Here is a 14135-nt window from a genome sequence, read left to right on the forward strand (position 1 = left end):
GGTTTGCTTCACTTCAGCTTGGTTTGAGTTTCTTAAGTTTAGCACATGTGAACATTTGTATATAGCTAAGACTAGTACAAAAAAAATGTCACATCTCATTACAAGGTCTTTGCCAAATAGCTTGGGCCACTGTTCCTTTCTCCAAATATATAAGAAATGAAAAGTACAACCTGAATGAGAAGCTTAATTCTATTTTCCACATAAAAAGTAGAGAAAGTCTTGAAGGCATTCATTGATATTGGCAAATCATACTTCTAAAATGAAAATTTCCCTTTATTATTACCAATAGTGGAAAGAAATTGTCGAGACTCGAGGGTTGAGACTTCATAATTCATATCTACTTCATATTATAATATCCAACACCATGGATTGAAGAATATGAGAATGAAATGCAAAACAAAACACAAGAATTATTTATGAGATAGTTTCATATCCAAAATTGGTTGCCTCTCAATCATAGATATTACAAATTATAGGTTGAATTTACATTGTGTACCAATAGGTATCATATGTACACTAAACAAAGTGTACTTGGAGGGGTCCAATGAATGTTGTATCCTAAATCATCATTGGATTGATGTGGTGTTGTAGCATTCATGGTTGGGTTTGGGGGTTGGGGGAGGCTCTATGCCACGTGGTTTTGGTCCCACTTAGTAAGACAAAAAAGGCAAAATGAAGACTCATCTGCATCCCTCGTCCCCCATTTCCCAAAACGATTGTTTGCATTGCATTTGCATTAAGAGAAAAATAAAGATTTCAGGTAGGATGTTGAGAGGTGAGAGATTACTCTTCAACGGACATTCATTTGTGTGGCATATATCATTGCCATAAGCTATAGGGATTGTAAGATTGTTTGGAAAGCTTGTCATCCCTCTTGGCGAATGGCTCAAGTTTCACCAAAAATGTATTGGAAAACAATATTGCTTAGAGGCAAATGGATGTAAGAACACATAGTTGTGGATATTATGTAAATTGGTATGATTAGGGTAAAAAAAGAGGTGTAAGTACCCTAAACATTACGACAATATAAATATTGAAGTATTAGGCATGGTAATTACATATCAAAGAAATTCACATTACCCTTGGTGATATGTGTTGATAATAAATATCTCATATGGTGAGTCGTGACAAAAGGTGCTCTCTTGTTTGTTTCTATATTAAAGTTGGCGAGGATCACACTCCATATACAACTTACAAAGTTACAAGTACTGTTTCTTGTTTAGAAAACATATCACCTCTTGCCCTTGGTAAAAAGAAAAATAGAGAGACATGGGATTAAATTTTAATCTTGATTGATAGTGGGGTTTTGAACACTAATGTGATTTAGACTAAAAGATTAATTAATTATCCTGCTGAAGTTGTGTGTCTTTTTCTTTGGAGCAATAAAGGGTTGTTCTATTGAACAAAATATAGAAGGTTGGTCATAAAGTAAACTTTTATTGTCCATGCATTGTACCCTTTACTTAGTCCGAAATTCTCTCTCTTTTGTGTGTGGTCTAAATATGTCACACACACACATACAAAACATAACATGGATACCGTTCATGCATACATAGCCACATACATATATATATAACACAACGTGTAACATACAATATACACACTTACCATTCATGGGAATAAAAACATATGGTACATGAAGGCCTCATCAAAGGGTAAACCCAAAATAATCTACATGTTGAATTGGACACTGATTGTACAATATTCCTATGATTGCAAATAATCCATATTGTGTGCAAATTCTAGTATCAAGCCCATGCAAAAAGGGATGGTGAGGGGCTCAAAGTGTTGTGGTAAAAACTAAAGGCAATGAGTTAGACACGCTTTTGAAAGCATTGAGCACGAGAACTAAAACTAGTGCCGAGTGTTCTCGACTAATAGCTACAAGAAAAGGATATCACACGAAAAGGATCTGTAGAGTAGAGGAGAGGAGAGTTGAGACCGGAGAGTAGATACACACACACGGAGTTGTATGGATGCATGTTCATACATACATACATACATACATACATACATACATACATACATACATACATGCATGCATGCATACATGCATATGAAAGTGCATACACACACACACACACACACACACACACACAATTCAATCATGCATCATGGTGATGAGATAAGTGATTGGTATGATTGAATGAATAAGGGTAAGATATTATGCTAAGAGTCTTAAGAGGTGAGGGCCACCAATAATCTCTTGTATGTCTTGTCAACCCTCCCCTTCCCTTTCTCTTTTTGTCTCCTCCTCCACTTCTTCTTCTTCTTTTACTTGCATTTTCTTCAATACACACCCCTCACCACACCATTGATAGCTTATGCTAATGTAGTTTGCATATAATCTCTTGCTATTTCTAACCATAGCCATAGCTTGCTTCTTATATATATATATATAGATGTAGATATATATGCAATGTTATGGCCATGCTCTTCCAGTATGCTACTTAAAAAAGTCTAACCCTTCTTCTTCTTCTTCTTCTTCTTCTTCATTATGTGTTTAAACCTCTGACCCATCTATCCATCCATCCATCATCATCACCACCACTAAGAATGTGGTGATTTACTCTAAGTAGACAGAGATCAAATCAGTATGAGAGAGAGAGAGCAGTAGGAGGAGGAAGGATTTGATCATCATTGTTAATCATTAGTAGTTGTAGAAGTAGTAGTAGTAGATTCTGAAGTAGAAGTGGTTGGTTGGGTTAGTAAGGAAGTGATCAAATTCTGGGTTCATGGCATTATGCCTTGAAATTCCAATTGGATTCAAGATGGCTAAGCAGGTATTGATCCATGCTCATGCTCATGCTCATGCTCATGCTCAGGTTCAGGCTGTCATACAGATTTCCACTGGAGTTAACCCTGCCCACAACCACTCTAATACTTCTCTCCTCCATTACAACCGCAACTCTTCTTCTTCTTCTTGCTTCCAATAACACTCAATTTCTTCCTCCTCTTCCCTCTTCCCTCTTCCCTCTTCTCTCTTCTCCTTCTTCCTTTACTCTGTTCTTTCTTCTCTTTGGAATACATTCAGTCAGATTGAGTAGTGTACATATACATCACACACATATTTATGTAATTATATGCAAAACATGGCATGGAGGCTTAATAATACTTCTCATAATCTGGCCATGGTTGGATCATCATCACCACCACCACCACCAATACCATTGTATCATGCTGCTGCTGCTGCTGAAACAGGGGACATGAAATTGGTCCATAACAATATACCTCCCATTCCTGGTAATTTTCTCTTCATTCTTTACTCATTCATTCATTCATTCTTCTTCTTGGGTTCATACTTGATGATGTCCACATACAATTCCCGTGGACATTGCGAATTTTCGGACCTCCGGACATTTCAGAGGTTCGGACTAACGATATTATAAATTCTACGAAGCTCATCTTGATGTTCAAACACACACCAAAACTCGATCGGGAAGTGGGCTCTATCCCAGTGTTAGCCCATCACCCCTTAGTGTGCCTTGGCTAGGTATGTCCTACCCCATGCCTAGGCCCTACCCCATAAACCTCATAATGTTGAACAATACCCACTATATTTGAGGATTGACACGGGGCCAAGAGTTGGCTCTCTTTCCTATGTCGGAAATTGGGATTGGTACGTTTCCAACTTATAGCCCCATGCTTCCCATTATGCTAGCCTCGAGCTAGCTAGCACGGCCTATATGATGACTTTAGTTCGTCTAAGAAGAAGTTGGTGGTAACACATAGCATCATATGTTAAACATGGGGTCTCATTACCCATATAGGAAATGAAGATCAACGTGTTTTTTTACTTGGAGCCCCGTGGTCTACATCACACTAGCTAGCTCGGCCTATATGATGACTTTAGTTTAGTCCATCTAAGAATTTGGGGTGTGTTTATGGAAAGAATCGTTTGTTTAAAATGAGGTCTTCTTCATTAAAGGAATTGGCACTGGATCGAATTAGTTGTGCAACTCGCATAACAATGCCCAACACTTGTTTTGTGTGTAGGGATATAAACAACTAGTAAGTGTGGCCCCCTTCTTTTCCCACATGGAAAAACAAATGTCTCTATAATTTATTGTGATTTTTGTGTACGTATGTATGGCATATATATGGAGAGAGAGAGGGAGGGAGCAAGAGATTGTTATGGCTTCAATTATGTAATATGTGTAGATCAATTCAATGCCACCATGGCATCTGCATCGCAATCTCGAAAGCGCAAGGTACCACATAAACAATTAATAACCCGAGAAATTCTTGATTGCAATATTGATGATGATGAATTGCTCGATGAAGACGATATCAATGACTTGGACTTGGACATGGATGACATTAAAGTTTCTCGTCATGGTAACATGAACAACATGGTGAAGAAAAGGAGGTTAACTAGTGAGCAAGTGAAGTTCCTCGAGGCGAGCTTCAACGTGGATTTGAAGCTTGAACCCGAGAGAAAAGCATTGATTGCGAAACAATTGGGGATACAACCTCGACAAGTTGCAATTTGGTTCCAAAACCGAAGAGCTCGATGGAAGAACAAGCAACTTGAGCATGAGTACGAGGCTCTGAAGCTCAAATATGAAGCTTTGGTGAAAGACAATGATTTAAAGAGAGATGGTGCCATGATGGAAGAAGAAAATAAAAAACTACACTTAGAGGTACTTGGCTTCCACTCTTTTGTTTTCCTCATTTTATTAACTTCTCTTCAGTTTTGATAGTTTCAATGTATTGAGTAGGATAGATCTCTTTAAGGAGTCTATTGTTTTGACAAGCTTAGTTTTGAAAACCATAAACCTTGGGTTAAAAGCATGTCTGCATGGTTAGGGCCTACCACATATTGATTATTTTTTTATGTAACATTGTTTTTCATGCTAAAAAGAATAACTACAAAAAAACCTCGAAGCTTAGAAAAATTAAGTTGTTTTTTATTCTAAAATATTTATGATTCTATCCTAATGAATCTCATTGCAATCCTATTTCCTCAAGTTCCTTTGAAAACTCTACATTAGTTTGGTTTAGGAGACACCTGTCTTCCAGAAAACAACCAAATCAATGTATATGTTGCTTCTACATTTAGAATTTTTGGGGTGACTTGTTAGAACCTCGAATACATTGCTTTGGAAAATTTGAAAATTTGATCTCATATGTAGCATAGGTAGCGCTTGAAGAAGCTCCCACCTATAATTTGATCGAGATTTCCTTTGTAGGTCGCACGCCTCACTGCCCTATTGTTGCGACAAACTGATGAGACTCGACGTGGTGGCATCAAATCTGCCCATGCCAAGGTCAATGGTATAAGTAGTGGTACAGAAACAACGAAAATGTCACCAGATTTAATAGACTCTGATTCCGAAAGTGGTTCTATGAAGGAGCAACTAAGTGCCAAGTCAGAGCTTGCATCTCCAACTAAGTCTTCAATCGATGAACAAAGTGAAATGCAAGGATCATCATCTCAAAAACAATACAATGTTTGTGAATTTTGTGATCATCAACATCCGATTCTCTTGGCTCAAGATGAGACTATTATGTTCGAGAACAACCATCGCACATTCATGTTTCACCAATTCGTGCATGGATTTAACGGCACAACCGAAGAGCTCTTCTCACATTGGGAGGATCAAGCACATGCATTCACCATATGGGGTGGGTGATACATTAAATAAGGCTACCAATATAGCTATGCATTTAGTTAGAAGTACAGTCTAAGCCATGCATATATACATATATACACACATACGTGTATATCTATATATTCATTTCCCTTGCAATTTATTGATAAATCATGATCTAGTATGATTAAGTTGCATTCTTCATAATTTAGTAAACTCCCATGGCCTTCGAAAAGTGATTCTCAAAATGGCATCCTTCCGAATCCTCCAAAAAATTTCCCAAGGGAGTTTACATATGTCTTGGTATGAGTTTGAGTGATTAAATGTCAATGTGAAACCATTGTATATTTTTTATCCCTTTTTTCAATATGAACACTAGAAAATGACCATAAATATGTGATTGCATTAAACTCAGTTTTTTGTTGACCCCACTCATGATTCTTTCAAGCTAATTTCCACATCACCACTTGGAAACTTATACGAATGCTTTAACTATAAACACTGATCCTTGAAAGCAGAAAGCTAAAGTAATGCTCTCCTCGTGATTTGACAATGTTGTATCATTGGTCGACTTATCACAAAAAAAGAAGATACGTTGATCTACTGCTCTGAGTGTTGATTTGCTTTAGTTTTGATTTTTCTATTTGGGTTACACATTCAAATCTCTTGAAACGATTGTGGACAAAAGTTGCAGACATGAGAAGAGAGGTAACTTACCAACCACCAAATTTATGGTATGCCATGCATCATCAATCAAATATCTCATGCAAGTTATGAACCACCAAATGCTTTCCTTTAAATGATCCTGAACAAAAGGCCACATTTATATTGGTAGGTATTGCACGTCAAAAAGGCAAAACTTTCATAGGACCCAATTTTTATATTAATAGTGTTTGTCATTATGGAAAAGGAAAGAGGCTAAAATCATTCTTTATTCCCAAGAAAAAAACAAATGAAAAGAAAGAGATAGAATTTTGTTAGGTATATGCGGAGAGATTATACAAAGAGAACTTAGCAAAAGACTTGAGTTTTTCTTTATTTCCCGGAATCTACTCGTCAAACCGACGAAAAGGGAACAAGTTGATGAATTGACCATACAAACAACTGTGCAAATGCAACATATATTTGAGAAAAAGCAGGTGAATTTGCCCCTATGATTGCTCAAATATTAGACATCTTTTCTCTTTTGGGGGGTTTAACGATGGACATGTCTGAAAATAATGAAAATCTAGGAGCATTTGGGTAGATAAAGAGAAACTCATGGCTATTTCCTAGTTTCCTCCCCTATATATTTATGGCCGACAAATATTTTATGTTAGCATAAGATGTCCTTTATTATCAATGAATTATCAATGAATGTATTACTGGAAATAAAACAATATTGTAAAAAGTTGAAGAAGATTTCATTTCTACTCTCTAATTAGAGTCATTTCAAAAAACGTTTGAGAACATGAGATAAGATAATGCTCAAACTACAAATAAAAAAATGTGAATATTTCTCCTTTGTAGATGTTACCAATATGAAGACAATCCAGCAAGTTTTGAAAGCAGTGATGTTGAAATTCAACATGTAAAATATGGAACAATAAATTTCCAAATATCACTAAGAAGAATAATTACATTGCCTACACTTAATTGCACTTTCCCATTAGGTAGACACAAAAACATGTTTCACCAATTTGTGCGCCTTTGCCCAATCCAGCAAGTTTTGAAAGCATTGATGTTGAAATTCAACATGTAAAATAGGGAACAATAAATTTCCAGATATCACTAAGAAGAATAATTACATTGCCTACACTTAATTGCACTTCCCATTAGGTAGACACAAAAACATGTTTCACCAATTTGTGCTCCTGTGCCCAGTGAAGGTATTATAGCCTTAAGAGGGGTGTGAAACACCTTGACGAATAATTTAGAGTAACTCGGTTTGTAGAATGTTTTGAGAGGCATTTGAGAAAGACAACCCACAAATGATTGGAATCGTTAGTGTTGATGTTCAACAACAAAAATAAGAAAATTTATAGTTGGGAAGAAAAGTGTACATTGTGGCAATCCCAAAACATGTTTCATTAGTATGTGGCATGTGCATATTGAAGTTTTTTTTTTTTTTTTTTTTCCAAAAAAAATTCTACTTCCATTAGTTAAGAAAAAGTACATGGAATAATATACAACTCATATGTTACAAGCCACTTTACAATGGCTACAACAAAACATCATGTATAAATGAAGCAACTAAGCCTCATCACATAATTACTTGACAGACGCCCATCAACATGAGCCTCACACACCCACATTTAGCAAAGACACCCGCCAATCACTTCACAATTCAGCACCTACCTCTATGTTTGGTACCCTAGGAGGGAACAACCATCGGGGAGGTTGATATATCCACTTTGTAAAGGTAAAGAGGGATGTTTGACGGATCAGCTATTGAGAGATGACGTTCAACAAACAAGACTGTAGTAGAGATGAGAGTAGAGACACGCAGATCTTTGGTGTACCCAACCGCCTTGATTGGTACACAAGAAAAAAAAGGTTATTATATTAATTAACCTTACAAAGAAAGTGGTGTGTTCACATTACAAAAAAAAAAAGGTGTCATGTCTAGGTGAACAATGTGTTCACATATACGAATAATTACCTAATTTGTGAACTACGGGCCTTTACACCTAACAACCTCCCACTTAAAGGTCCGATGTGAACATTGAAGTAACTCCCACTAACTGTATGCAATGCTCATGTTGAGCTTTGCCAAGACTTTTAGTGAGAATATTTGCAGGATTATCCTGTGTTTTGATCTTGGTCAATGTGACTAGACCATCCTCCAAAACTTGTCTGATAAAGTGATGTCGCACATCAATGTGTTTGGTGCGCGAATGAAACATGGCATTCTTAGCCAGATACACAGCACTCTGGCTATCACATCCTAACACAGGAGTACTAACAGACATGCCAAGATCTTCACCAAGTCTGCTAAGCCATATAGCTTCCTTTGAAGCTTCTGTAGCTGAAATATATTCAGCTTCAGTAGTACTCAGTGCTACAATCTTTTGCAATTTGGAGCACCAAGACACTGCTCCACCAGCAACTGTAAATATATACCCGCTAGTAGACTTACATGTATCCAAGTCACCTGCCATGTGTGCATCACAATATCCCTGCAAATTTAATGCACCCTTCCCATAGCATAAACATTTTCTCTGTGTACCTTTAAGATACCTGAAAACACACTTGACAGCCTCCCAATGTGCTTTCCCGGGATTAGACATATAGCGATTAACAACTCCCACTGCATAAGCAATATCTGGACGAGTAGCTACCATAGCATACATTAGAGAACCACATGCTGATGCATAAGGAATTCCCTTCATAGCATTGATTTCCATCTCATCCTTTGGACAATCAACCTTGCTGAGTTTAAGGTATGACGGCAAAGGAACTCCAAGGAACTTTGCTTCTACCATATTAAATCTGTTAAGCACTTTTTCAATGTACTTTTCTTGTGACAAAAACAACAATTTGTCTTTTCTGTTTCTACTGATTCTCATGCCCAAAATATGCTCTGCATTTCCCAAATCTTTCATAGAGAAGACCAATTTCAGTTGATCTTTTAGAGCATCAAGACTAGTCTTTCTTTTCCCAGCTAGCAACATATCATCCACATATAGAACAAGTATGATAGGACTGTCATCGATATCCTTTTTCGTGTATAAACAATGATCTACATAGCTACGATCAAAGCCTTGAGAAAGCATAAAAGTATCAAACTTCTTATACCACTGTCGTGGTGCTTGTTTTAGGCCATACAAGCTACGTTTTAGTTTGCATACCAAATGCTCCTTGTTAGAGACTACAAAACCCTCAAGTTGTTTCATGTAGATCTCTTCATCAATATCACCATGCAAAAAAGAGGTCTTTACATCCATTTGGTACAACTCCAAATTAAGCATTGCAGTGAGAGCAAATAGCACACGAAGTGTTGTCATCTTCACAACAGGAGAGAAGACCTCTTGGAAGTCAATACCTTCCTTCTGTGCATAACCCTTGGCAACTAATCTTGCCTTGTATTTTGGTTTCCCTTCAATTTCCTTTACCTTGTAAACCCACTTATTTGGAAGAGCTTTCCTTCCTTGAGGTAAGGACACAAGATCCCATGTATCATTTGCATATAAAGATTTTATTTCTTCTTGCATTGCAAGCTCCCACTTACTGCTAACTTCACATGACATTGCCTCCTTATAAGTAAGAGGTTCACCCTCATCTGACAGCATGACATAATGCAAAGAGGGGTCATATCTATATACCTGCCTCCTTGAACGATTAGACCTACGTACCCAATGATCAATATTTTCTGGGATTGGTTCTAAATTTGGAGGAAAATCATTTTCAACACTTTCTGGCTGTTGCGAACCATGTCCAGCATGTTGTTCGACATCTATATTTTGTTCTTCAGTACCTTCATCTCGTTGACCAATATCTTCATGAGCATCTCTTTGCTGTCCAACTTCTTGTAGAAAGTAGTGTGCGGAAGCAGGTATGAAGACAGAACAGAGGAAGGAAACTCAGGTTCAATGGAGAGCTTGGGCTTACACGGTATACGCGGGAGAGACAGAGAGAGAAACACAAAAAACTATATTCAATAATAATACTCAGTCTATACATAAGACGTGCTCAGTGAGCACTTTTATACAAGTCCTGGAAGGACTGACCGAAGTACTGATAGTACTTCAATGCTCATCAAGAGCTCCTACACTAACTCCCAAATATATTCCTCACAGAATATCTTTCCTAACGACCTCCCGGTTTACGCACTCGGCCTAACCGATCCGATCCTCGGCTTCTTCAGCCGATCCGGCCGATGTTGAGCTTGTCTCTCAACACTTCTTCTGGCTCAAAGATAACCGGTTGACCATCATATTCAACCTTTGGTATAGCATCATGAGGTTTATTTTCAGATTTTGTGGATGGCTGTAGATGCTGAAATGTAACGCTCTTATAGTTCCCAACAGAGGAACAAGCATTTTTCAACAATTTTTCTTCATTAAAAACAACATCCCGGCTGCGTACAATTTTTCTGGACTGAGGTAACCAAATCCTATAGCCCATTTCATCTTCATCACCATAGCCCATAAAAATGCCCATGGTGGACTTAGCATCGAGCTTATTTCTCAGCTCACTTCTAATGTGTACAAACGCATCACAACCGAAAATTCGTAAATGGTCATATGAAGCTGGTTTGCCAGACCAAACCTCCTCAGGGATTCCATTTTTTAAGGACTTGTTGGGAGAATGATTACATATATGAACCGCGGTTTTTAATGCTTCTCCCCAAAATTCATGAGGGAGATTACCTGTGGACAACATGCATCGTACTCGCTCACACAAGGTCCTATTATACCTTTCTGCCACCCCATTTGATGAAGGGTTATATGGAGCAGTAAGCTCTCTTTTAATACCATGTAAGTCACAATAAGACTTAAATTCTGCAGATGTAAACTCACCCCCATTATCTGTTCTGAGACATTTCAGTTTTGTCCCTTTTTGAGTAGTCACAAATGCATGAAAAGATTTAAATGCATCAAATGCATCACCTTTTCTTTTCATCAAGTACACCCAAATCTTCCTAGAATAATCATCGATAAAAGAAATAAAATATGCAGCACCACCCAAGGATTTTACAAGCATGCTACATACATCAGAATGCACCAAATTTAGCACATTTGGTTTACGAGAGATACCAGAATAATAAGAATTTCTCACTTGTTTGCCAAATAGACAATCATTACAAAAAACCAGCTTTGATCCTTTAACATCAAATCTTTTTAAAGCAGAAAGGACTTCAAGTCCTTTTTGGCTCATATGTCCTAATCTCTTATGCCAAAGCTCTAAACGAGAGTCGAATTCAGCAATAGCAAGAAACTTTCCAGGTAAAGCTTTGCATTGCAAACAGTACAGAGTGCCCTTTTTGCAACCTTTCACACAATAACCATAGATCCTTTCTTTAGTTTCCATAATCCACCACCGAATAATGTGGTGTAACCATGCAAATCCATCTATCCTACAGATAGCAAGCTTTTCTTTATGCTAGGTACATACCTAACATCTTTGAGCACAAGCTCTTGACCATTATCCAAAGACAAGTGTATGGTTCCAATACCATCAATATTGCAAGCACTATTGTTACCAAGATAAACTTTTCCATAACTGCCTGCATCAAATGTGGTAAAGCACTCCAAACATGGAGTAACATGAAAAGAAGCCCCAGAGTCTACTATCCATGTCTGTGTCAATCCATCATTGATTGACAATAAAGCATCAATAACATCTGTTTTGGTGATTTGCATGTCTTGAACATGAGCTATAAAGGCATCATCTGTAATACAAAGTACATCACCATCTTCACCAGATAGGTCTTCAATGATAACATTTGAAGCCATATTAGCTTTCTCTGTTGTATTAAACTTATCCTCTTTGTTTTTCTTCTCTCCTACATTCTTCTTCCTTTCTAGTTCCATCTTCCAATATCTACAATCAGGTTTCTTATGACCTTTACGGCCACAATGATAGCAAGTGATATCTTGTTGTTTTCCTTTCCCTCTACTCTTACTTCTATTTCTTTGTCCTACATTTGGGTTCCTCTTATCATATCTCCCCCTAATATTGTATGCTGAACCACTACCTTCTCCGCTAGATTGTCTTCTAATCTCTTCACTAAGAATAGAGCCCCGCACACCATCGAAGGTCAAGGTGGGGCTATTAGATAGTGAAACAACTAATGTTTCCCACGAATCCAGTAAAGTCATAATTAGGAAGATAGCTTTAAGCTTGTCATCAAAAGCTGGTAATCTTGAATCTTGTAGTTGGGAGAGAGTACCTGTGAATAAAGATAGATGCTCTGTTGCACCTTTCGACTCATCAAGCCTCATACTAACAAGTTTTCTCATCAAATGCACCTGATTCACAGGAGTAGTATTCTCGTAAGTTTTCTTAAGTTTCTCCCAAACTTGATGGGCAGTAGTCAAGCCCTTTACATCTACAAGAATTTCATCAGAAACAGCCATTTTAATATATGTAATGGCTTTCTTATTCAGAGTGTTCCAAGCATCATTTTCCATGCTCTCTGGTTTCTTTTCTACAAGAGCATCTTCACAATCTCTTAGAAAGAGGATGCCTAACATACGCTCTTTCCACAATTCGAAACCTTTTCCATCAAATCTCTTGATTTCAAAGAGGCTTTTCACTTCAGCTGAAGTGGAGGCCATTGCTCCCAAGATTTATGACAGATGCCTTCAGAAATTGAGCAAAATACCAATAGGAAAGGGTTTGACAGATTTTTTATTTTTTTTTGTTTTTATTTTTAAAATCTGTGTTTTCTGCTGATTCTGAATCTAAAGAAAAACAGCAAAGTAGAGGAAAGAGATTTGGCTTTGATACCAGTTAAAGGTAAAGAGGGATGTTTGACGGATCAGCTATTGAGAGATGACGTTCAACAAACAGGACTGTAGTAGAGATGAGAGTAGAGACACACAGATCTTTGGTGTACCCAACTGCCTTGATTGGTACACAAGAAAAAAAAGGTTATTATACAGTAGACATTCGGTTAAGTGCGTGCCCACATAAGTGCACCATTCTATTAAGTGCGCCTTTTTTAGTGGTCAAAATCCGGATAAAAAAAATTACATTGTTTCATGACGAAATTACATCAAACCAAGTTAAAACTATGTTCCAAACATTCAGAAAACAACGAAAGGAGCTTCTGTGGGTATGTCTATGTGTGTGTCATATGTGTGTGTTTACGATTACAAGGACATCCCACAAGTTTAGTCACACAGGAACCAAGAAGTGTTATGGTAACGAGAGCGAGTCCAAACATTAAGAAAACAACGAAAGGAGTTTCTGTGGGTATGTCATGTGTGTCATGTGTTCTACATGTGTGTGTGCGTGTGTGTGTTACGATTACAAATCTGTGATTTTGATTCTTGATTAAAGAACATAAGCAAAGAATGGAAAACAAATCTTGATGATCGTGAATAGTCAAGTTTTGTAGCAATTGGCTGTGAACGTGAGCTCTCCTTCTCCACGCGCAACATATCCATCTGTTCTCCTTTTCTTTCTGTGTGTGCCTGTATCACATCTGTGTGTGCTCTTTTCTTGCATGAAGAAAGCCTCTCTCCCTCCCTCTCTCTTTCTGTGCATCTTGTTTAGATGACAAAAGTTGCAGTCGGTGATCTATCTGTTGCTCCCCCTCTCTCTTTTCTTGTCTCCTCCATCTGTACTTCAATTCCTCAAACTTGCTGCCACTAGGAAGAAAACGCAAGAAAAAATCCCATCGCATGATGCATCCAAGGAAGCTCATTAGGTTTGTTGCATAATGGATGTATTTCTCAGATGTAGCAAAAAGACAAATACCATCTAGAACCGAGAAAGAAATTGAAGAGTGTGTATGGTGAAACTAGAAACATTTTAGGTTAATTTAACACATAAATTGATCACTTTTCTTATCAAGAATTGTATGATTAGCATACAGAAGGAAAAATATTT

At 37.5% G+C, this 14135-nt stretch overlaps 1 protein-coding gene across 1 annotated transcript; it reads left to right on the forward strand.

Annotated features, from left to right (window-relative positions):
• Window positions 1-3023: 3023 nt before the first annotated feature.
• On the forward strand, window positions 3024-6008 carry LOC147864574 (uncharacterized). The gene is made up of 3 exons (XM_087320506.1): window positions 3024-3243; window positions 4162-4643; window positions 5193-6008. Exons 1-3 carry the CDS (start codon window positions 3084-3086, stop codon window positions 5634-5636), a joined length of 1086 nt encoding a protein of 361 aa, XP_087176632.1. The 5' UTR covers window positions 3024-3083; the 3' UTR covers window positions 5637-6008.
• Window positions 6009-14135: the final 8127 nt, after the last annotated feature.

Source organism: Azolla caroliniana, unplaced genomic scaffold (assembly GCF_043228905.1).
Source record: "Azolla caroliniana isolate FFs.n. ecotype wild unplaced genomic scaffold, voAzoCaro1.0.p SCAF_5, whole genome shotgun sequence".
Lineage (NCBI taxonomy): Eukaryota > Viridiplantae > Streptophyta > Polypodiopsida > Salviniales > Salviniaceae > Azolla > Azolla caroliniana.

Excerpts from the sequence above, each read along its gene's own strand:
- LOC147864574 (XM_087320506.1), top strand. The coding sequence starts at position 3,084 with ATGCAAAACATGGCATGGAGGCTTAATAATACTTCTCATAATCTGGCC. Across the intron at positions 3,244-4,161 it reads CAATATACCTCCCATTCCTG|ATCAATTCAATGCCACCATG; the intron begins GTAATTTTCTCT and ends TAATATGTGTAG. Across the intron at positions 4,644-5,192 it reads ATAAAAAACTACACTTAGAG|GTCGCACGCCTCACTGCCCT; the intron begins GTACTTGGCTTC and ends TTTCCTTTGTAG.